This window comes from Schistocerca piceifrons, chromosome 2, assembly GCF_021461385.2.
Source record: "Schistocerca piceifrons isolate TAMUIC-IGC-003096 chromosome 2, iqSchPice1.1, whole genome shotgun sequence".
Classification (NCBI taxonomy): Eukaryota; Metazoa; Arthropoda; class Insecta; order Orthoptera; family Acrididae; genus Schistocerca; species Schistocerca piceifrons.
Window position 1 is genome coordinate 914,509,911 of NC_060139.1, and position 25,590 is coordinate 914,535,500.

The window sequence follows — 25,590 nt, forward strand, 5'->3', positions numbered from 1 at the left end:
AAATATTTACACACCAACATAAAATTTTATGTTAGTGGTCTATACACAGAATTATCAATTAATATTATACTCACATTTAAATCAGACTTTAGTAAAAGACGCACCAAAAGTGAGCCCATATACTGAATATAAAACAGATCTCATCTCTTGAAGGCACATTTGGCAGTGCTCTTGTCTGCTCTAGGGGCATTGACAATTGAAATGAAATCAAAGAGTAACTTAACGATGAAGCCATGCATAACGATGAACAACATGTCAGAACATAGTGAACAGTTTGACAAAGATAAAATTTTCGTTACTTATATAGAGAAGGAAAAATGACATTAGATAAAATTTACATCTTTGTTTTTTATTTTATTGTATTTTATTTTATTTATTTTATTTTATTTATATGTTTAGACATCAGTCTTTTAACTCTAGAGATCCCCCTGCTACTATGGAAGTTACCCGTGATCGCGATGTCTTAACAGACGTCCTGCCACCTGAATGAGATTTTCACTCTGCAGCGGAGTGTGCGTTGATATGAAACTTCCTGGCAGATTAAAACTGTGTGCCCGACCGAGACTCGAACTCGGGACCTTTGCCTTTCGCGGGCAAGTGCTCTACCATCTTTATTTATTTATTTATTTATTTTTCAATGTCAGGCTTACCACCTTTGCTGACATACATTTTGTTGTACTACCGCATAAACAGTGTCTACAATGTCCATATGTTGACAAGTAGTGCCTAATTAGAAAATTAATGAATTAAGGAAATGAATAAAACTGAAAATGCCCAAATAAAAGACATGAGGACATTGCGGATAGTACAAATGCAAAAGAAACATGCTCCTGTAGCAATGAAATGAAATTCGTGTCGGGGGCGACACCTGCTCACGACCCGACGTTCGATAGAGCAAGAGAGCCATCTATCGACTCGTTCTCCAGACGTTGGTGTAAGACTGGGTCGTCTTCTCGAAATTAACTAAGGGTCCGTAAGTGTGATCGATGTCTATTTCGGCTTCTTCATCTATCTCATCTCTCACCCGTCACACCCCATCTGGCCGGCGGGTCAGTAAATGTAAGTCGCAAGTAATTAGCGAAGTCTTGCCCATACTTCTTATGCTGTTGCAGCTACGTGTGTCCATCCAAGAGAAAATGCCAAAAATCAATTTTGTCCTTTTCCGATTCGTTATACACGTAGTCCACCACCATTCCCCGTACCCATGTCACTGCATTGGTTTTTGGACCGGAAAATAAGATTCTTGGGGGAAAAAAAGTGTGTCTGATGAAACTGTGTGAGGGGCGGAGCGTAACAGGAACGCCAATATCTGTTGTGCCAAGTTCCACACTGGAGCCGTCCCACTACATGCTAAACGATGTTCATTAGTGTCCACTGTTGCGCAGCCTAAACATAGTGGAGTGTCTGCCACATGAATCGATTGCCACCGTTGATTCGTTGCGAACTTCCTATTTACCACCACATACCACGTTGAGTGTACCGACATTGGGAGGTAAACGTTCCGTATAGCGCGCCATTTCTGTCGCCAGTTCTTGTCTGGGTACTTCTTTTCCAGGGTATTCAAAAATGGTTCAAATGGCTCTTTGCACTATGGGACTTAAAATCTATGGTCATCAGTCCCCTAGAACTTAGAACTACTTAAACCTATCTAACCTAAGGACATCACACAACACCCAGCCATCACGAGGCAGAGAAAATCCCTAACCCCGCCGGGAATCGAACCCGGGAACCCGGGCGCGGGAAGCGAGAACGCTACCGCACGACCACGAGCTGCGGACCCAGGGAAGTCCTGGGACACCGGCGCAGTAAGAGTTGGTATACATCTCGCGTCGTCGGTAGTCGTGTTGTTGGGAAGGAATCTCTGACATAGCTAAACTCAAAAAAAAAAAAAAAAAAAGACTTGAAATGTGACAGCTTCGGTGAAATATGGCCCACATTGACTGGGGGCAGCATTGAAGTGGGCGCTAGTACACCGGCCAACGCATCCGAGACATTGCGAAATTGACCGCGCCACTGTCGGAAAATCGTACTGACGAATAACGCCCGTGCCTTTTCATATACGTTCGCTAGACCAAGTCCACCCTCTCCAGGTGGTAGCGTAAGCGTTGTGTATTGGATCTTAAACAGGTGTCCCACACTGACGTAGGTTCCGAAAGTTGCTTGTATCCGTGATGCCATTGTGCGCGTTAAAGGCAGGACATGCGCTACGTGAGTGAGTCTCGGTGCTAGGTGTACGTTAACATAGGTCACCCTCTGAATCATATCCAACGCTCTTAATTTCTGTAACAGCACCATTGTCCGCATCAGCTTCAATATGCGTCGGTAGTTATACGCTGCTGTCCGCTGCACATCCGTGTGGAACGTAATACCTAGGCATTTTATGGTCTTAACTAACATGATCGGGTCTTCCTCCCCCGGTTGTAATCCTCGACCGACATTCATGCAGCGTGATTTTTGTAGATTGAGCACGCTTCCTGCTGCCATCCCGTATCGCTGTATCCATGCCAACGCCGTACGTACTTCTTCGCCTGTCCGTGCCACCAGCATCACATAGTCAGCATAAGCGCGGCACTGAAAGGTCAGTTGTGGCAACGGCACTCCCTCCAACCGTCTTCGGAGACCATATAGACAGGGTTCCAAAGCCATTGCATACAAAAATATCGAAAGGGGGCAACCTTGACGAACTGACCTTGAAATAACAATGTAGTCAGTACCCCGCCCATTCACCGAGACCTTTGATCGCACGCCGTGTAACAGTCGCGTGATCACTAGAATGAAGGCCTGTGGGATTCCCAATCTGCCCATCACCGCATGCAAAAAGGTATGATCCACTCTGTCGAACGCATGATCGAAGTCAATAGCGACGAGTGCCCCACGCACTCGCCATGCCGCTGCTAATGCGAGGATATCTCGGTAGTCACCGAGCGCCGTATGTACGTTACTCTTACCGCCGAGGCAAGGTTGATCGATGAGGAGTCTATCAGAAATTGAGGACCGCAGGTGAGCCCCAAGGATGCGCGTGAAAATCTTATAATCGCAGTTCAAGAGAGTGAGTGGTCTATAATCTCCTGGCCTTCTGCCACCGCGTGGTTTGGGTATTGGGATGATGATACCCTCCGTGAATTCGGCAGGTATCTCAGTCTGCGGTAACAGGAGTTCGTTGTACATCTGAATCCAGGTCCGTCCCATGAGGTATGCAAAGGCGCGGTAAAATTCAGTTGGGAAGCCGTCCTGTCCTGGGGACTTGTTCGGAGCCCCCCTGGCAATTGCATCCGTCAGCTCGTCCTCTGTTATCGCTGTGATGAAAGTCTCTGCATCCAGTGGTGGTCCTCTATCTGGCATTTCCGAGATGACATCGTGTAGTGTCTCGTGGTTCACTTGTACAGGTCCATATAACTGGCAGAAATAGTCAGTAAACACATGCGCAATATCACGCTGGTGCACAACTTCCTGGCCAGTTTCAGAAATTAGTTCCCTGATCAATGTCCTGCGTCGTCGTTGGCGTTCATGTACTACGTGGTGCATGGAGGGGGTTTCGGCAGCAACTGTGTCCGCCAATCTCGCCCGGACCATTATACCTTCCATTCTTAGTCTCGTCAGCTGTAATAACTTGACTTTTATCCTGCGCATGGCAGTGTGCCTTTCCGGCGATGGTTGTTGCGTCATCAGCTCCCTCAGGGCATTAAAATAAAAATCAGCCGTCGTGCGGTTCCACTGCGATTTGTCCCGCCCGTATCGTATCAACGTTCTCCGTAACGTTGGTTTTGCGCATTTAATCCACCACTGGAGAACCGAGGTGTATGCTCGTTGGCGGCGAACGCAGGTCTCCCAGGCCGCCTCTATCGTCCGGCGACATTCAGCGTCACGTAAAAGTGCACAATTCATTTTCCAGTGACCCTTACTCTGCCATATCTTCTGACGCGTTAGTGAAATCGTACAGACGTACGCTATATGATCCGTAAAAGCCGCTCGCCAGATTTCGGCATCCAGTATCGCCGCCCGTAGAGCTCGTGTCACATACACTCTATCAAGTCTACTCGCCGAGTGTCCGGTTACAAACGTATAACCCGGTCTGTCGCCATGCTGCAGTTCCCAGGTATCCAGAAGTGCCATTTCGGTAATCAACGCACGCAGTTCCATGCATGGCACATAATGAGGTACTTGGTCCTTTTTGTCGACGACACATTTAAAGTCGCCGCCCACTATATACACTCCTGGAAATTGAAATAAGAACACCGTGAATTCATTGTCCCAGGAAGGGGAAACTTTATTGACACATTCCTGGGGTCAGATACATCACATGATCACACTGACAGAACCACAGGCACATAGACACAGGCAACAGAGCATGCACAATGTCGGCACTAGTACAGTGTATATCCACCTTTCGCAGCAATGCAGGCTGCTATTCTCCCATGGAGACGATCGTAGAGATGTTGGATGTAGTCCTGTGGAACGGCTTGCCATGCCATTTCCACCTGGCGCCTCAGTTGGACCAGCGTTCGTGCTGGACGTGCAGACCGCGTGAGACGACGCTTCATCCAGTCCCAAACATGCTCAATGGGGGACAGATCCGGAGATCTTGCTGGCCAGGGTAGTTGACTTACACCTTCTAGAGCACGTTGGGTGGCACGGGATACATGCGGACGTGCATTGTCCTGTTGGAACAGCAAGTTCCCTTGCCGGTCTAGGAATGGTAGAACGATGGGTTCGATGACGGTTTGGATGTACCGTGCACTATTCAGTGTCCCCTCGACGATCACCAGTGGTGTACGGCCAGTGTAGGAGATCGCTCCCCACACCATGATGCCGGGTGTTGGCCCTGTGTGCCTCGGTCGTATGCAGTCCTGATTGTGGCGCTCACCTGCACGGCGCCAAACACGCATACGACCATCATTGGCACCAAGGCAGAAGCGACTCTCATCGCTGAAGACGACACGTCTCCATTCGTCCCTCCATTCACGCCTGTCGCGACACCACTGGAGGCGGGCTGCACGATGTTGGGGCGTGAGCGGAAGACGGCCTAACGGTGTGCGGGACCATAGCCCAGCTTCATGGAGACGGTTGCGAATGGTCCTCGCCGATACCCCAGGAGCAACAGTGTCCCTAATTTGCTGGGAAGTGGCGGTGCGGTCCCCTACGGCACTGCGTAGGATCCTACGGTCTTGGCGTGCATCCGTGCGTCGCTGCGGTCCGGTCCCAGGTCGACGGGCACGTGCACCTTCCGCCGACCACTGGCGACGACATCGATGTACTGTGGAGACCTCACGCCCCACGTGTTGAGCAATTCGGCGGTACGTCCACCCGGCCTCCCGCATGCCCACTATACGCCCTCGCTCAAAGTCCGTCAACTGCACATACGGTTCACGTCCACGCTGTCGCGGCATGCTACCAGTGTTAAAGACTGCGATGGAGCTCCGTATGCCACGGCAAACTGGCCGACACTGACGGCGGCGGTGCACAAATGCTGCGCAGCTAGCGCCATTCGACGGCCAACACCGCGGTTCCTGGTGTGTCCGCTGTGCCGTGCGTGTGATCATTGCTTGTACAGCCCTCTCGCAGTGTCCGGAGCAAGTATGGTCGGTCTGACACACCGGTGTCAATGTGTTCTTTTTTCCATTTCCAGGAGTGTAGTTATCATAGCGTCCAGCGAACAACGGTGCTATCTCTTCGGTGTAAAAGGTCGCCCTTTCTCTTCGTTTTGTGCAGCCAGATGGCGCGTATAAATTGATGAAACGAACGCCGTCGACAGTGATCGCTATGCCACATGCCGAAGGGAGATACGTGACGTCCTCCAGTCCTATTCCTTCCCTGGTGAGGGTCGCCACACCGCATCCACTTTCATCGTGCACTGAATAATGTGCATCGTAGCCGTAGAACTCTGGCGGCGATGTGAAACGCACTTCTTGTAGGAATACAATATCCACGTCCGCAGCGCGTAACATATCTTTCAGCGTTTGAATTTTAAGTGGTGTCCGAATGCCATTAATGTTTATCGTGGCAATGCGGTACGCCTGGCGTGTGTTCATCAGTTGTAGGGCGGTGTCATTAAGCGTCTATCTGCACCCCCGGCGCTCCTCACCACACTAAGTTGTTCAACATTTCCCGATTCCTCCCGGCCTCTGGCCAGGGCTGTCCTCAATCGTCGCGTTCGTAGTTTCATTCTGTTCTGCTTGTCCATTGCTTGCGCCCAGTCCCCCAGCATATTTCCGGAACTGGTCGAAGGGTGGAAGGCAACGTCGTCACCGCTCTGATGTTGGACAGTTGTCATCTCCACTTCTGCCTTCCGGTCACCAGAAGGAAAGTTCAAGTTATCGTCGCTGTGTAATTCCTGCAATCGTCATCTCGGTATCTGTTGAATCCACTGGTCTCAGGTCGATACTGTCGTTGTCGTCCACTGTCCCCTCGGGACTGTGGCTATCGTCAGCAGAAGTCAGCCGACGCTTCTTTCTTCTCTTCGGGGAACGCTGTTTCCGTTGCCTTGCTTCCGCATCGGCTGTTTGGGTTGCGTATCCTCCGTCTTGGGCCTGGCCTATCACGCTCTCGGTGGAAGCACTGGCAGCCACCACGGATGAGCCTGGAACGGCCGTCAGCTGCATCTCTTGTGTGGTGTCCTGTGTCTGCTGTGGTGGAACCGGTGGTCGGAGTTCCAGTCCGTTGGTGTCCATGTTCTCTATAGGGGGCAGCTGCTGGTGCCCATCGGAAATCTCCCTCACATCGCCCCTCAGGGCTTCCACAAAGGTCAACGGTAAGACAGTCATCTGTTGTGGCGCCTGAACGTCATCCCGTGGAGTTTGCACTAAACGTCGCTGGAGGCATTCCGAGCGGACGTGACCTTTTTTCCCGCACCACGAGCAAGTGCGAGGTTGCCCATCATAGATTATAATTGCTCGACAACCTCCTATGTACAAATAAGAGGGGACGTGCTTTCGCAGTTCTATCCGTATTTGTCTCACCCCATTTAAAACAGGGTACGTGGTAAAACTCGTCCATTTTTCGGCCACATGGGATAGAACTGTACCGTATGGTCGAAAGGCGTCAGTAACAAGTTCAGACGGGACTTCAAACGGAAGTTCGAAGACTCGTATAGTGCGGATCCCCATTCCCGTGTGATCGACTGTAACGGCACCAACATTCCTGTCGGCATGACAGAAACGATACCCGTTCGCTGATCGTTGTAGAAGTCTTTCGCAAGCAGCCTCGTCAACAAGCTTGACATAGACGACACTAGAAACGATCGATAAATTGATTCCCACGATTTCCTGTGGATCGATTTGTACCTCTTGTTTTAAGAAACGTTCAATCTCGTGTGCCTTTGGTCGTGTGTAGTCGTTCGCAAAACTGAACTTCAAAGTCGTTTTTCTGTACGAGTGTGCCATCTCGTTCTAGACTCACAACACCGCACACGCGAAGCCGCTCCGGCGTAGACAAACAGGCGCGCGCACCACAGCGCGGCTGGCGGGCAACACGGTCCGCACTGTGTCACTGCCGAAGGCAGACTGCTACCGAAGCACGACTCACGACCGGCCCTCACAGCTTTACTTCTGCCAGTATCTCGTCTCCTACCTTCCAAACTTTACAGAAGCTCTCCTGCGAACCTTGCAGAACCAGCGCCTGTCCCTTCTTCTTGTCAGTGTTTTCCATGTATTCCTTTCCTCACCGATTCTTTGAAGAACCTTCTCATTCCTTGCCTTATTAATCCGCCTTGCGTCGAAAGGTAAAATTGTGAACGTCGCAGCAGAGATTAGTCAGTAATCAAAACAGAAGACATATTTGCAACCGCTAACTGGTTTAGTATAATGTAAACATAAATCGAATATAGATCACAAAATAAAATACAAGTTGTGAAAGAACGAGTTTCGAACCATCATGAGCTAAAATTTTACATGCGTATGACTAAATTTAATCATATGAGAATAGTCGAACATACAAAACATAACATGCAACAGAACCGGTTAGATAAGCCTAGATGAGTTGTAACAACTTGAAATAAAATAGCAGCTAATATTACAGATAAGGGGACACAGAGTAACTGCCAATAGTGCCACTGATACCGAACATACTTGTTAGGCTGGTCTCTTGCTTTTGGCAAATTTCTTAGGCTGGTCGTCTACAGGGCCATATGATTAAGAATTCGATAACAAGTATTTATTGTCTTTATATGTTTAATACTAAACCCAATTTTCATCACAATTTGTTTCAGGATGCAGTGCTGAACATTACTTCAAAATATAAATAAAGGAAGGACAGTCCTGTAAGTTTCATTGATTCAGTATAAACTATACTGTCGCAATAATCAATCTCACCATTAAACATGTTTCTATCAATGCTGCACAGAACTATCTTTACTAACATCTTTGTTTCTAGCATTTTTAGGTAGATGAAAATGTAACAGGTGTGTGTATTCAGTGATGTTATAGGTCTCGCCGATTTATGTGCACACGTTACACTTAATTACGTTTCGCGTCAGCTGTCAGTCTGCATTAATCATCGATCCTCTGCATTTCTTCCTACATTTGGCTACAGTCTTCTGGCGTATGCTGCCACCCTATAGCAAATAGCTTTGTCCACACAAAGCCTCATGGATTTTCTAGAGTTATCAATTAGATAACAGCCGCAGAACATCAAGGAAGTGTCCCCTGTTTTCATTATTTGCAGTCACAATCACAAACGATTTCTTATAAATAATCGATCTAAGCTGATGTATACCATTATGATATCACTGACAGAGGTTACAGTTTGCTTACTGTAGTGTTAAGTGTTAGCTTCCACCTATTGTAAACAATGATTAGGTCTTAGGTATCTATAAGGGGTACCATAATTAATAGCGAAAACTGACATGAACCACTTTACATGATAATAAAAGCGAGCACGTTCTGGTAAACATTGGTCTGTAAGCAAACTGTTTAAGAGATGACGGAGAATATGTGGTGAAGAGCGACCACTAACTTCAGTACGAAGTACTGTAAAACATATGAGAAATGTAGAATTTCCGATCAACTTCTCATTGACATGCGCATATATCTTACCACAGCAGCCACCTTTAACAGAAAATACAACGCTGCTTCAGCATATTCCAAGTTACAATTTACCGCACACTCATGCCTGTGAAAGCTGTTGATTTGTCTGGGGCAGAGGATATACAGTCGACAGTCAGCTGCAGGTCATAAATTGCTCGCGGTGCGTCACCATGCGTTACCTGACCTCTCTCCGCATCATAATATGTCTCAGAGTCAGACAGCACACTCCAAAGACTTAACAGTACACAGTAAAAAATCTCGTGTTCAGTTACTAGGGCGTTCATGTGAGCCACACCCAAAGCATTACAAGTTGAAGCGAATCAACCACTGGTAAAGCTGCGAGGAGAATTCATCTAAAATAAATTCCTCCTGCGGCTCTGTTTCGACGAATATGGGAATCTTGCAGAAAAAATCCCAACTGTGTGTGCAGAATATATTGGATAAATAAGCAGCTTCCAGCCGTCGCAGCTGAATATATGGAGATGCGGGCAAGGTGTGGAAAAGTCCTCTTATACCGCACTACAATGGGCCACAAGAAATGTCGACCCTGCAGATTAATGCCAGGACCAGTTTATCATTTCATAATCAGAAAGCAAAAAATCACAACTGCAATGGAATTACTGACTCACTATCACGATGAGTGCGGTGTGTGTTCAGGTCGGTCCAAGTCTACTAACGGCGGTGGTAGTGTCTAGTGGGTACCCACAAATAAACGACAAGGCATATAGGAGCTGGAGCACACTCCACTATTATGGCAGCCGGGCTGATTGCCATCTGGAAGTCCTGATATTCGCACAGACGACCACAGCAGATACAGCAGTCATGATTTCTGTTAGTATGTCAGCCCTACAAGTGATTAGAAGACATCAAAGTAGTTTTACCAACCCCATAGTTGCAGCAGATTATCGACGTTGTGTTTCAGAGTGCAGACGAACTATCGCAACTTCCTGATGGTATGGATGAAAGGCCCCTCTGGGATACTTGGAAGTGAACATGTAGATGTCCTAGCAAAGAAAGAACCTCTACATGGAGCTATTAAATATGATAAATTCCCTCTCATACATGTGATTACCATACTTAGAAAGTGTTGTCGTCGTACTGGCAAGGTGACTGGTCAAGGACATCCAGAATCAAAGGCAATCACTAAGCACTAAATGATCCCACTATTCTAAGAATGGCATTGCATAATAAGACACAAACTTCGAGAAGCCTCACGATAGTTACAGCGCAGGTGAAATTTAATCATTGCAAATTTAACAAACACCTCCCAAACTAAGCACGTGTTTGTGGAAAGGAAGAAGATGCAAACTATCTCTTCCTACAGCGTCGTCGTAACACAAATCGCACAAACGTACTTGCAAATACTTGCAAGTTCCCAAGAAGCCTCCAAAAGTTCTTAGCATTCAACGATACAGCAATTTATAAAGTACTATATTCCCACATGCTACTGAGGAGGATAAGGAGCGCTCAGCGTATGTATGAATGTCACTGTGACCCTCCTATATGAATGTGTCTGCATAGTAGTATATCTATACGCATGGCTGTAATATCAAATTCTGGCTCTTGTATACTGTTCTCATGTTCTGTCTAGATAATACTTAACGATCTACACAAAAATTCAATTATCTATCCGCTGCTTTTGAAACAATTCTTACAGAAATTAGGCATATCTCAAATCCGTACCAACGGCAGTTTATCACTTCTTACTGTGTTGCCAGTAGGATTTTCATAGCATACGACCACTGCGTATCCAGTGTTACGTTTTCGTCTTGTTTACTCATTTTAGTATACTTTGGATGTGGAAATTTGTTTTATTTCGGAATCTGTCTTGCTAAACCGTTGTAACTTGGTATCAGGACATTTAAACTAATGTATACGCTTAACTGGCAAAAACAAGCCGTATTATAACATTTCCGTTGTTGACATGGCTGTATAGACACATTCCTTACGCCAATAAATTTAAAAAGAATTATGCCTGCAGCTTTCGGATGGAAGCCGTCAGCGGGTGACGCTTGCTTGCAGATTCGATCCACGAACTTGTATTCCCAGTCGCAAATGTACACTAAACAGCTAGTATAAAAAATTGATCATTCAGTAAATTAAATACACGATCTTATGAGGACTTGGTAATAAGTCGAAACCAAGAATATCACTTGTGATCTATTGAAGGGGGTTCATCTTAAATTATAGTAGCAGAGTGCATGTGCTCAAGCTGCTTCTACTGCAGCGTTCAGGAAGCGGATCATTTTTAAAGGAAAAATTACAAATATGCTTAAGTACAGGGCTAACATGTGCATCAAAATACTTTAATATTCGGCTAGTCACTCCATCATATCCATGAGGGTCCTTAGTCTTTAGTGATTTATTTATTGACTCAGTCTCCCCCTTGTCACTATCGGAGAGAAGTATTTCAGACAATAATCTCGGAAAGGAATTTTCCAAGAGAGTTATAAGATCCCCTGTAGAAACTAAGTTTTCATTTAATTCATCGGCAATGCTCAGAAAATGGTTGTTAAATACTGTACATACATCTGACTTATCAGTAACAGAAATATTTTTACTACGAACTGACTTTATATCGTCGACCTTGTGCTGCTGACCACACACTTTCTTCACAAATCACCATATGTTTTTAATCTTATCCTGAGAATCAGCTATTCTGTTTACGTACTATATACTCTTTGCATTCCTAATAACATTTTGAAGCACCTTATTATACTGTTTGTAACGTGCTAAATCAAATGGTTCAAATGGCTCTGAGCAGTATGGGACTTAACATCTGAGGTCATCAGTCCCCTAGAACTTAGAACTACGTAAACCTAAGGACATCAAATGGTTCAAATGGCTCTGAGCACTATGGGACTTAACATCTATGGTCATCAGTCCCCTAGAACTTAGAACTACTTAAACCTAACTAACCCAAAGACATCACGCACATCCATGCCCGAGGCAGGATTCGAACCTGCGACCGTAGCAGTCGCGCGTTCCAGACTGTAGCGCCTAGAACCGCTCGGCCACCTCGGCCAGCAACGACGCACAAGCACACCACGCTGTCTGCTAAGAGGTTTCTATCGAAGTGAAGCGTCCCAGAGTTAGACCGTCTACTTTATTCTCCTGACCTAGCACCTTGTGACTTTTATTTTTTCTCCAAAGTCAATCTGCATTAAAAGAACAACATTTCAGTCAGTTGAAGCAGTGAAAGAGAAAACGGCACGCTTCATCTAGGAATTCGCTGAGGAAGACCTCCAGTACTGTTACCAACTATAGAAATTCGCATGGAGCGATGTATGGATAGAGGAGGGGAGTATACTGAGGATGACAATAACTAAATGTGTATGTTTTTGAAATAAAATGTTTTACAGTAATAGCCCCGTCATTTTATAGCCACACTTCGTATATGATATATTTACACCAAATTGATTAGTTAATGAGCCATGACTTAAAGTAAGCTGTTGAGACATGAAGACCAAATATATATCTTTCACTCAGCAATGGCTTCATTACAAAGTTTATGGCTCCAACTGAAATTGAAAATGCATCTCTCTCGTTCCAGTCCTCTAAAATCGTCCGATTTTCTTTTCTTTTCTAGTAGCGGCCATTGTTTCCGCTCCCATGTGGAGACGATCTGAGACTTCCTGAGTCCATGATGACAGGTTCGTCTATGGAAATACAGCCACTTCTAGAATGTAATAACTTGAAACACGGCGCTTTCTCCCTCTTGCTTCCGATTTCTAGTGGTAGGTTTTTTGTTTTGAGCAGCATTACTTACCGAAGTACGCGAAAACTTTTATTTTGCTTATTATAATCATTGAAATATTCCAACTTCTTGCCTGGGTGTAAGTCTGGCACCTTTCTGTTTTGTAACTGGTTCGCCGGCCAGGGTGGTCGAGTGGTTCTAGCCGCTACAGTCTGGAGCCGCGTGACCGCTACGGTCGCAGGTTCGAATCCTGCCTCGGGCATGGATATGTGTGATGTTCTTAGGTTGGTTAGGTTTAAGTAGTTCTAAGTTCTATGGGACTGATGACTTCAGATGTTAAGTCCCATAGTGCTCAGAGCCATTTGAACCATTTTTTTGTAACTGGTTCCTTCAACTTTTCGGCTAAATCTTCGCTTAGTTGGATTAGGACATAGTATCGGAGTGGTAAGTAGGCTCGAAAAAAAGCAGCATTTTCGTAACAGTAAGATGAAACAGCTGAAGAGTAAATGTGTGCACTGTCTACGATATGAATACCTCTAATGTAGTCTATAGGCGATATTGAACTCACACAGGTGAACGATGGTTTGTACACAGCACACATGGTACACCCACTCAAGAAACGGAATTTCAAAACAGTACTTTTCTGGAAAAAATTAAGCCGCCTGCTTGCCAAGAGCGCAGTAACGTGTACGGACCCCGGGCGCACCTGTTGCAGGGTACCGCGAGTCGGCGTTCGCGTACGCCATCTCTGCGGCCGGGGTGGCGCACGCGGTGGCGCGTGCCTGCAGCCTGGGACGCCTGCTCGAGTGCGCATGCGCCGCGCCGGGCGGCCGGCGCCGAGGCGGGAGGCGGCGCGGGGGCGGCGGCGGCGGAGGCGGCGGGGGCGGCGGCGGCGGCGGCCGGGGGCGGCTGGGCGGCGCGGCCACCAGCCAGTGGCAGTGGGGCGGCTGCTCGCACAACATCGACTTCGGCGTCCGCTTCTCGCGGCTCTTCCTCGACGTGAGGGAGCGCGCGGGCGACCTGCAGTCGCGCATCAACCTGCACAACAACCAGGCCGGCCGCCTCGTGAGTATTGACAAGCTGCCGTGCGAGACTTGCAGAAGGCGCTGCGCTACACGCTGACATGCATGCAGGATACGTTAACGCAATTTTAAATAATATACGAAAATAAAAGACTGGAATACTCTCTTTCAAATCCTGAAGTTATCAGGGGAAAAATACAGGGAGCGAAAGGCTATTTACAATTTGTACAGAAACCAGATGGCAGTTATAAGAGTCGAGGGCCATGAAAGGGAAGCAGTGGTTGGGAAGGGAGTGAGACAAGGTTTTAGCCTCTCCCCCATGTTATTCAATCTGTATATTGAGCAAGCAGTAAAGGAAACAAAATAAAAATCTGGAGTAGGAATTAAAATCCATGCAGAAGAAATATAAACTTTGAGGTTCGCCGATGACATTGTAATTATGTCAGAGACAGCAAAGGACCTGGAAGAGCAGCTGAACGGAATGGACAGTGTCTTGAAAGGAGGATGTAAGATAAACATCAACAATACCAAAACGAGGATAATGGAATGTAGTCAAATTAAATCGGGCAATGCTGCCCCAATTCTATTAGGAAATGAAACGCTTAAAGTAGTAAATGAGCTATGTATGGAAGTGAAACGTGGACGATAAATGATTTAGACAAGAAGAGAACAGAAGCTTTCGAAATGTGGTGCTACAGAAGAATGCTGAAGATTAGATGGGTAGATCACATAACTAATGAAGAGGTATTGAATAGAATTGGAGAGAAGAGAAACTTGTGGCACAGCTTGAATAGAAGAAGGGATCGGTTGGTAGGGCATATTCTGAGGCATCAAGGGATCACCAACTTAGTATTGGAGGGCAGTGTGGAGGGTAAAAATCGTAGAGGGAGACCAAGAGATGAATACACTAAACAGATTCAGTTGCAGTAGGTACTGGGAGATAAAGAAGCTTGCACAGGATAGAGTAGGATGGAGATCTGCCTCAAACCAGTCTCAGGACTGAAGACCACAACAACAACACGAAAATAAAATTAAATCTCATAGACAGTCAAAAGAAACCAAAATACCTGACGCCAAAACGAGAAAGAATTCGAAATGTCATTTACATTCATTAAAGGTTATGATTTGAGGTCTGTGATTGTCCATTCAAAATGATCTGTTACTGATTTTACTACAGGCATACAAGAGACGTTAGTGCAGTAACTATGTTGGCAGCTTGAACTAACAACTGTCAACAACAAATGGGCATTCAACCTGTCAGATATCAGCAGGTAATACTAAGTAGCGGGAGTAGGATGTCATCTTGCTGTGTCACAAATCGCTACAGACGAACATCTCCATATGAAGTTTTCAAGACATTCTCCAGAATGTTTATAAGAAGAGAAAAGTGTCTGCAAAGTTTGTCTCGCACATCTTCACTCCAGAACGGAAGACATCGACAGGGGGACGTCTGCCACTGCTTGACTGAAATTCAAAACGCACTCGTTTCTGGAAAAATATATCACGGGCGACCGGACAAAGTGTCATCGATAGGAACATAGAACAAAACGACAAAATACAGAGATACTCACATGAAGGACCAGCGCTTTGACGACATAACGGGCACTGAAGTCAATGTGGAGCGCAAATTGAGTGTTCCAAAGAAGGACTTTCCTAAAAGTTTCACATGATTGTATCAACGCTTTGTGCGTTGTATTCAATTTGGGGGAGGGAGGGGGGGGGGGCGTGTAAGATGGACTGACCTGGTATACCACTGTGTCAGTCGTGAAGTCTTACTCTATCCACATATGAGATTAGATACAACCAGCAATAAATAACCAACAGCTGTTAATGTTAATGTGTGTGAAATCTTGTGGGACTTGACTGCTAAGGTCATCAGTCCCTAAGCTTATACACTACTTAACCTAAAGTATCCTAAGGACAAACACACACACCCATGCTCAAGGGAGGACTCGAACCTCCGCCGGGACCAGCTGCACAGTGCATGACTGCAGCGCTTGAGACCGCTCGGCTAATCCCGCGCGGAAACAGCTGTATTTTCATCTCTGATTTATATCAGAGGAATTATGTCATCATCAGGCCCTCTATGGTAACATACGGAGGGCGTTTATATTGTCAGATAAAATATGTGTAGCCACTATGCTACCAGAGAGGGTCTGACGACGGCATAAGGGAATTCGGAAACTGATTGAGTTCGCAGTAAATCAGGGATAAAAATACACATGTTGGTTTATTTTTCTGCTTGGTACATATGTCGGCTGTCGTCCTATTTTCCCTTCTAGCAAGGATGGATGAAGTGAAACTAGTCTAGATCATTATCCATAATCTCCGGGTGGAAATTGGTCTCCTACGTGGTTGTTGTTAATGGAAAGAATTGGCGAGTTTGTGCAGGAATATGTGAGTGTGGACAAAAACAAGAAAAAAATGTCCAATAAACCTGGGCTCTAAAGTGCGTACCTTAACAGCTATGAACACTTGCTCAGTACAGGAGATGTGTTTCACATTAGCGAAGATGAACGAATGCTCATAGCTCCTCAGGTATGCAATTTACAGCCCGCGTTTATTGGACATTTTTTCTCGTTTTTGTCCACACTACCACCACTGAAAGTTACCAACCCTACAGTATTCGCAACTCAAGAACCGGTACATGTATTCAACTGTCAGAGCTATCAGAACAGTTTTCGTTTATAACTTTCGGCTCGTTCGTTTCCGCCACAGGGATCCTTACTTCAAATTAATACATGTACCGTTCTCTATCATCCTAGAAAGTCTGTAACATCATCACGGAATCACCCCGTGTATACGTACATTTACAGACGCCCGTGCCTATAACTTTGACGTGCTGTAGTCTCGTTAGATGACGTTTCAGGACATGGGTTCCTAATCAAAATTCGATGTACTCACTCCCCTCTACAAGTCTTAGAAGTCTGTAACGGGAATTTCCAACCACCTTGTATGTGCTTATACCAATCTGTTGGTTGATTTTTCTCTACGTCGAACAATCTTCCCACAAACATGCCACAAACTTTGTGACCTGATGTTTTCTGCATGGTCGTACTGCACCACTAAGTGGACTACGCTTATCGGTATGACAAGCGTCCACGCTTCAACATCTACCTGCTGTCCAGGGGAAAATAAGCATTAATGGCTAGCCCTTGTCACACGTGCCTGGAGGTACTAACCAATCTAGAACATACGATTTGTAATGGCTATAGTTATCAATCTGCATATGATGTTAATACTGGCGTAATGTTTTTCAGTACAACGTCCTCAATCACCAAGAGAAATATTTGCACTTATACCCCTCCCCCCTCCGCCCACACACCTCGTGAAATGACCAAAAAGATAAAAGCAGCCAGCAACTGGTTGTCGTACAGAGACTTACGGACAGTTTGTCTTCCGCGCACTGTAGTAAAGCAAGATGGACGGCCTGTGGTGAGGGGCATCGGAGGGGTGAGACGATGACAGCGGTACATGGAGCGAGGCTCGTGGAGCACTGCTATAGCTGTATTTGAAGGAAGGACGGAGTTGCGATATCAGGACAAACAAGGGGCTAGTTTACCACACCAACTTTTGAATGCTGGTCGCCTAGCTCCGGCTAGCAGTGCACTTGTATATTGCATCAAGCGACTTGTGTTCTTGCATCCTCCGACTCTGTACGTACTTGCAGTGCACCTATTATGCCATGTTAGATATAAATCCCCCTTCAGGGCTGACGTAAGAACCGGTGCTTTCCCAGGGCGGTCTGGTTCCGCGCGACAAAACCCATGCACCTCGATCGGGACTCGTACTGCGCTCCGGACGTCGCCGATTGAGTCGTCAGGACCTGCCGAAGGGCCCGCGTGCGCTTCGGTTACCGATGGCGGCGCAGTCGGGAAAAAGTCTTCTTTGTTACGCTGGCTATCTTGCCCTTTCCGGACTCTCTCTCCGTGGCTTTTTGCGACAGATGTCTGCGTTCCAGCGCATGGCAGTCTATTGCACATGCCGTGAAGGAAAGATTCTGACTGGGCACTTTAATCTTTGGTGAGTATCAGATTGCAGTCGTAGTGGTGGCCACCTTATAGCACTAGATACATTTTGTACTGAATTCGTCTTGAGTGGAGCGTGAAATGGAGTGTCAGCTAAGAACAAAAGGCAGGTAAAAACGAACTGCAATATTTTCAGTACATTAAGAGTAATCTACACTACTGGCAATTAAAATTGCTACACCAATAAAAAATTCAGATGATAAACGGGTATTCATTGGACAAATATATTATACTAGAACTGACATGTGATTACATTTTCACGCAATTTGGGTGCATAGATCCTGAGAAACCAGTACCCAGAACAACTACCTCTGGACGTAATAGCGGCCTTGATACGCCTAGGAATTGAGTCAAACACAGCTTGGATGGCTTGTACAGGTACAGCTGCCCATGCAGCTTCAACACGATGCCACAGTTAATCAAGAGTAGTGACTGGCGTATTGTGACGAGCCAGTTGATCGGCCACCATTGACCAGACGTTTTCAGTTGGTGAGAGATATGGAGAATGTGTTGGCCAGGGCAGCAGTCGAACATTTTTCTGTATCCAGAAAGGCCCGTACAGGACCTGCAACATGCGGTCGTGCATTATCCTGCTGAAATGGCAGGGTTTCGCAGGGATCGAATGAGGGGTAGAGCCACGGGTCGTAACACATCTGAAATGTAACGTCCACTGTTCAAAATTCCGTCAATGCGAACAAGAGGTGACCGAGACGTGTAACCAATGGCACCCCATACGATCACGCCGGGTGATACGCCAGTATGGCGATGACGAATACACGCTTCCAATGTGCGTTCACCGCGATGTCGCCAAACACGGATGCGATCACCATGATGCTGTAAACAGAACCTGGATTCATCCGAAAAATGACGTTTTTCCGTTCGTACACCCAGGTTCGTCGTAGAGTACACCAGCGCAGGCGCTCCTGTTTGTGATGCAGCGTCAAGGGTAACCGCAGCCATGGTCTCCGAGCTGATAGTCCATGCTGCTGCAAACGTCGTCGAACTGTTCGCGCAGACGGTTATTGTCTGGCAAACGTCCCCATGTGTTGACTCAGGGATCGAGACGTGGCTGCACGATCCGTTACAGCCATGCGGATAAGATGCCTGTCATCTCGACTGCTAGTGATACAAGGCCGTTGGGATCCAGCACGGCGTTCCGTATTACCCTCCTGAACCCACCGATTCCATATTCTGCTAACAGTCATTGGATCTCGACCAACGCGAGCAGCAATGTCGCGATACCATAAACCGCAATCGCGATAGGCTACAATCTGACCTACATCAAAGTCGGAAACGTGATGGTACGCATTTCTCCTGCTTACACGAGGCATCAAAACAACGTTTCACCAGGCAACGCTGGTCAATTGCTGTTTGTGTATGAGAAATCTGTTGGAAACTTTCCTTATGTCAGCACGTTGTAGATGTCGCCACCGGCGCCAACCTTGTGTGAATGCTCTGAAAAGCTAATCATTTACATACCACAGCATCTTCTTGCTGTCGGTTAAATTTCGCGTCTGTAGCACGTCATCTTCGTGGAGTAGCAATTTTAGTGGCCAGTAGTGTAGATACATAGCGACAATTTTTATATGTTAATTCATGTGCGAGAGTGCATGTGGGGGCTACATGGCTGTGTAGCCAAAAGATAAGTTTAGATAATAATAAGTAAGACCAATTATTATAAGGAGTGCCCGCCCGGTTAGCCGTGCGGTGTAACGCACTACTTTCCGGGCGGGAAGGTGTGCCGGTCCCCGGTACGAATCCGCCTAGCGGATTAGTGTCGAGGACCAGTGTGGGGCCTGTCTGTGGATGGTTTTTAAGGCGGTTTTCCAATGCAATCCTAAAACAAAGGAGGTAGGTTACAGTATACTTGTTCGCTCACTGCTTGAATATTGCTCATCAATGTGGGATCCGTACCAGATAGGGTTGATGGAAGAGATAGAGAAGATCCTACGGAGAGCAGCGCGCTTCGTTACAGGATCATTTAGTAATCGCGAAAGCGTTACGGAGATGTTTGATAAACTCCAGTGGAAGACTCTGCAGGAGAGACGCTCAGTAGCTAGGTACGGGCTTTTGATGAAGTTTCGAGAACATACCTTCACTGTGGAGTCAAGCAGTATATTGCTCCCTCTTACGTATATCTCGCGAAGAGACCATGAGGATAAAATCAGAGAGATAAAAGCCCATACAGAGGCATACCGACAATCTTTCTTTTCACGAACAATACGAGACTGGAATAGAAGGGAGAACCGATAGAGGTACTCAAAGTACCCTCCGCCACATACTGTCAGGTGGCTTGCGGAGTCTGGATGTAGCTGTAGATGTAGATGCCACGGCAAATGCAGGCTGGTTCCCCTTATTCCGCCTCAGTCACCCATGTCGGCGATTGCTGCGCAAACACTGTCTCCACGCATGCGTACACCATAATTGCTCTAACACGCAAACATTTGGGGTTACACTCGTCTAGTGTGAGACGTTCCCCGCGGGGAGGTCCACTGGGGGCCGAAGCGCACAATAACCCTGTGTTCGGTGTGGGGCGGCGGTGGGGTGAGTGGACTGCTGTAGCCTGTTGTGGGATTGTGAACCACTGCGGGCTACGGCGGGGACGAAGCCACACCGTCGTTTCTAGGTCCCCAGTTCAATACAATACAATACAATTATAAGGAGTGGAAACTAAATTCCAAAAACACCAAGTGGATTGTGATACGACCGTCCTTGTTGCCTATACAGGGTGAAAAGTATTTAAACCGACAAACTCTGGGAGATTGTAGGGGACATCAAAACAAATATTTTTCCCTAATGTCATTTTTCCTATGAGTAGTATTTAAACCGGTAGAGGAATATTTCTCTGGCGGCAAATTAATTAAACCAACAAACACTTTTCCATTTTTTTATGGCTGAGAGACAACACATTGACACAACCCAATTTCAATTGCAGCAGATTTTCAAAAAGGCCTCCATTGACACGTAAGCAAAGGTTAGACCGTCGGATCACGTTCTGTCTGACACGGGCAAAAACCCCAGGAGTATCCTGAATTGCTCCTGCTGCTGCTACTATGCGGGTAACCAGATCCTCTTCTGATGCAACGAGTTGCGTAAACAAGGTTGCGCATCTTTCCCCACACAAAAAAGCCCAGAGGGGACGTATCTGGGGATCGAGCAGGGCATGGTACAGGACAACCTCTGCCAATCCACGTTTCTGGGAACCGTCGGTCCAGGAATCGACGCACATGACGACTGAAATATGCCGGCGCCCCGTAATGTTGGAACGACACGCGTTGTCTTGTAGGGAGCGGGACGTCTTCCAGCAATTCTGGCAATGCTCTGGCGAGGAAATTGTAATACTGCCTGCCATTTAATGGCCTAGGTAGCAGATACGGCCCAATTAAACAGACCCCAACAAAACCGACCCACACATTAACGAAGAACCGCACTTGATGAGCGCTAGTAACTGTGGCATGTGGGTTATCCTCACTCCAAACATGCGAATTGTGCATGTCGAAGACTTCATCACGCCCATTGCTTCATCGGTAAACAACACAGAGGATGGAAATGTAGGATGCATTTCACACTGTTCCAGGTACCACTGCGAAAATTGTGCTCTGGGTGGATAATCAACTGGTTCCAGGTTGTGGACACGCTGTAAGTGAAATGGACGTAACAGTTGCACTCGAAGGACTGTTCTTACATTCGTCCGATTCGTCCCCATGTTACGTGCAATTGCACGAGTGGTGATTCAAAGATCCCGCTCCACATGCTGCAATACAGTTTCCTCAAATTGCAGCGTTCTTACCGTGCGACGGCGTCCTTGTCCCGGTAATCTGCTAAATGACCCGGGTCCCACGCAGACGTTGGTAAACAGCATCAAAGGTCGTATGATGCGGGATACGGTGATTAGGATATTGTTGTTGATAAACCAGCTCTGCAGCTCGTCCGTTGTGGTGCGCTACGTAGTACGCACCAATCATATGAAGAGCGTAATACGGCCTCTACCGGTTTAAATAAACCTCATAGGAAAAAATGACATTAGGGAAAAATATTTGTTTTGATGTCCCCTACAACCTCCCAGAGAATATCGGTTTAAATACTTTTCATCCTGTATACAAGGCCCATTCAATGAATAACGGAAAAGTTTTATAAAAAAAAAGAAAACGTCGACAAAGTCTTGTACTTCTTTCTTATGTTTTGAGAGTGCCCTTGAACTATCATCAGATGGGGATGACACGCCTGCCTCGCCAACGAGATGCTGAGAATTTGTGAAACATGACGGCGGCATCCTTGCAGGTTTGCACAAGCGTGGAGCAGCGGTGTGTCATTAGATCCCTGTTAACTGAAGTGTTGAAACCAGTCGAAATTCACTGTCGGATGGTAGTGCAATATGGTGAAAGTTGTTTGAATCGAACACAAGGGTACGATTTGACAGATAAATTCAAACGGCTTGTAACAAGATTTGAAGATTCGCCACTCCCAGGACGCTCTGCCTGTAGTTACGGATGAAAACTTTATGGGAGTTAATGAGAGATTCAGGAAAATAGGCGTATTGCAATGAGCGATGTTGCAGTAACGATGAACGTTAGAGTCGGATCAGCCCATCATATTTTCCATGACGTACTGGTGTTCAAGAAAGTGTGTGTTAGGTGGACTCCAAAACATCAGAAATGAAAGAAAGGCGCATGGACGTGTGCAGGGAGGCCGCATGTTCGTCTAATTGCCTCACTCACCATATTCTCCGGATGTGGCACCTTCATATTTTTCAACCACTGAAAGAAGATCTTTCTGTAGAAGGTACGTTGAAGATGAGGAATTTCTGGAAGCAGTGCATAACTGGTTACGCACATGCTCCCAAGAGTTTTTTGCATATTGAATTGAGAAAGTCGTCCAGCACTGGCACAGAACGTGAGAGGGATTGCGTTGAAAAATAATAAATGCTGTACTCCATTCTCGTAATAATTTTAAAAAAATCCAGTTTTTTATTTAATATACATAATGTATTGCACAAAAATAGACGTAGATATTCATTACCATTCGGTTACCTTATTGAAGATAAATCGCTAGAAACCGTGGTAACAGTTATTCGAAGTAATGGCAAAATCCAAAGCAATTGCACACGTTTATTTGTCCACTAGCTCCGCAGGCGCAGAAGAGATTGGAAGATTTTTCGATGAGTGAAAGGTACGATAACCCAATTGATTTGGAGAACTGGAAGTCGGTAGTACGATGACTAAGAGAAGGAAGAATAATAGGAGAACATAGACTGGGAGAAACGAATAAAAGGGGCAGAGTTTTGTACAGAACACAACTTAATAATTTCTAACACTTCGTTTAAGAGTCATGAGAGAGTGTGTATACTTTCAATACACGATGCGACAGTGCAAAACATTTCCACGGGCAAATGTACAACATTCTGACCGTTACTGATTGGTTATGATCTGCATTTTAAAGCTGCAAAAGGAAACGAGTGACTGAAGCAAGGGAAAGAAATGCAATAGAATGCAAATACTGTAGGTAGCCTCTGAATATGTATTAGTAGTAGCAGTAGATCAAACAGGCAAAACGACAAGACCCGAAAGAAATACTGAGATACAGGCAGCAAAAGAAAAAAAGAAAAAAAATAGAAAACGACGAAGAAGAAACGGAATACAGACAATTAAAAGATGGTTTTAGCAGAAAATGCAAAATTATAAGGCAGGAATATGTAGAGGAGAAATACAAGGCTGTAGAAGCATGTATGATTACTAGTAAGATGATAAGATGACATCTACATATAAGAAAATTTAAGACATTTTTGGAGACAATAGGTGCGACTGTATGAACAGTAAGAGTTCAGATGGCAGACCTGTATCAAGCAAAGATGGAAGATTGAAAGATGGAAGGCATGTAGAAAGGGTAGTGAAGCGAAACGAACCAGAAGACATTATTAAAGAATGGGAAGAAGAAGTAAATGACGATGAGTTAGGAGGTATGACACTGTGTGAAGAATTTAACAGAGTACTCGAAGACCTAAGTGGCAACAAGGCCACTGGAATAGACGACGTTATACACACATAAAAAAGTTTAACATCACTCGATTTCCAGAACTCCTGAAGACAGACGTTGACTGTGGATATTGTATCACAGACACAGGACCTTTGTTCAGAGATGTCACTAAACCCGCCCAAAGATGTAAACAACCATGCATGAGCAACGCCTTTTAGACGGAGGGGGTCCGACAGCTTAACAGTTACAGTAATTCCACCACGAAGGAGTTACACGGCTCGTGTTGTCTGTAGTTCACCCATGCCTAGACGGTCAATATTGCGATTCGATCGCGCCCGCATTGTTACTTTGTGCCAGGAAGGGCTCTCAACAAGGGAAGTGTCCAGGCGTCTCGGGATGAACCAAAGCGATGTTGTTCGGACATAGAGGACATACAGAGAGACAGGAACTGTCGATGACATGCCTCGCTCAGGCCGCCCAAGGGCTACTACTGCAGTGAATGACAGCTACCTACGGGCTATGGCTCGGAGGAACCCTGACAGTAACGCCACCATGTTGAATAATGCTTTTCGTGTAGCCACAGGACGTCATGTTGCGACTCAAACTGTTCGCAATAGGCTGCATGTTGCGCAATTTCACTCCCAACGTTCATGGCGAGGTCCATCTTTGCAACCATGCAGCGCGGTACAGATGGGCCCAACAACACACCGAATGCACCGCTCAGGATTGGCATCACGTTCTCTTCACCGATGAGTGTCGCATGTGCCTTCAACCAGATAATCGTCGGAGACATGTTTGGAGGCAACCTGGTCAGGCTGAACAACTTAGACACACTGTCCAGCGAGAGCAGCAAGGTGGAGGTTCCCGGCTGTTTTCGTGTGGCATTATGTGGAGCCGACGTACAGCGCTGGTGGTCATGGAAGGTGTGGTATCGATAGCTACGATGCCACATCGTAGGTGCGCTCTGCTACGTTGACACTAAGACTCCGACACCGACGACAGCGCCCTCTAGCCGGCGCTGTGCAGCTCTAAGAGCCCCGCTCCAGATTCAGCCCATTTGATTCCGTGTAGACGACCAAGCAACATTGTTTCTGTTTCACAGTGGGCGAGCCACTACAAATTTTGCCTTTGTAACTTGATGTACAGCTTCGCACCTACGTGCTCATCTCAGCCAAAGTTAAGTACAATTGATGTATTCAAGTTATTGTATAGTGATATAGCAAAACCAGATGTAACTGCAGTACCGAAGCATTTCACCTTTTCCTGCTCCTACTCACTTCCTACATTCGGCCTACCCTTCAGTTTACAGGAGCAGACCCACGCGCCGCTTTCCAGGCGGGATACAAAAGAAGGCGCCGTTACGGCTGTACGATACGTGAATGCCATCCTCCGAACGATAATGCAACCATGTCGGCAACATACTGGCGAGGCATTCGTCTTCATGGTCGACAATTCGTGCCCCCATCGTGCACATCCTGTAAATGACATCCTTCAGGATGACGACATCGCTCGACTAGAGTGGCCAGCATGTTCTCCAGACACGAATCCTATCCAACATGCCTGGGATAGATTGAAAAGGGTTGTTTATGGACGACGTGACCCACCACCCACTCTGAGGGATCTACGCCGAATCACCGTTGAGGAGTGGGACAATCTGGACCAACAGTACCTTGATGAACTTGTGGATAATATGGCACGACGAATACAGGCATGCATCAATGCAAGATGTCGTGCTACTGGGTATTAGACGTACCGTTGTGTGCAGCAATCTGGACCATCGCTGTATGGTGGTACAACATGCAATGTTTGGTTTTCATGAGCAATAAAAAAGACGGAAATGATGCTTATGT

The 25,590-nt window shown here is 46.3% G+C and overlaps 1 protein-coding gene across 1 annotated transcript in view; it reads left to right on the top strand.

The window, feature by feature from the left end:
• The window catches only part of LOC124775979 (protein Wnt-10b-like), a 428,525-nt gene that overhangs the window by 295,307 nt on the left and 107,628 nt on the right, over window positions 1-25,590 (top strand). Inside the window, exon 3 of the mRNA XM_047250820.1 lies at window positions 13,433-13,782. Within this exon, the coding sequence (XP_047106776.1) occupies window positions 13,433-13,782 (350 nt within the window). The remainder of the gene's footprint in view (window positions 1-13,432; window positions 13,783-25,590) is intronic.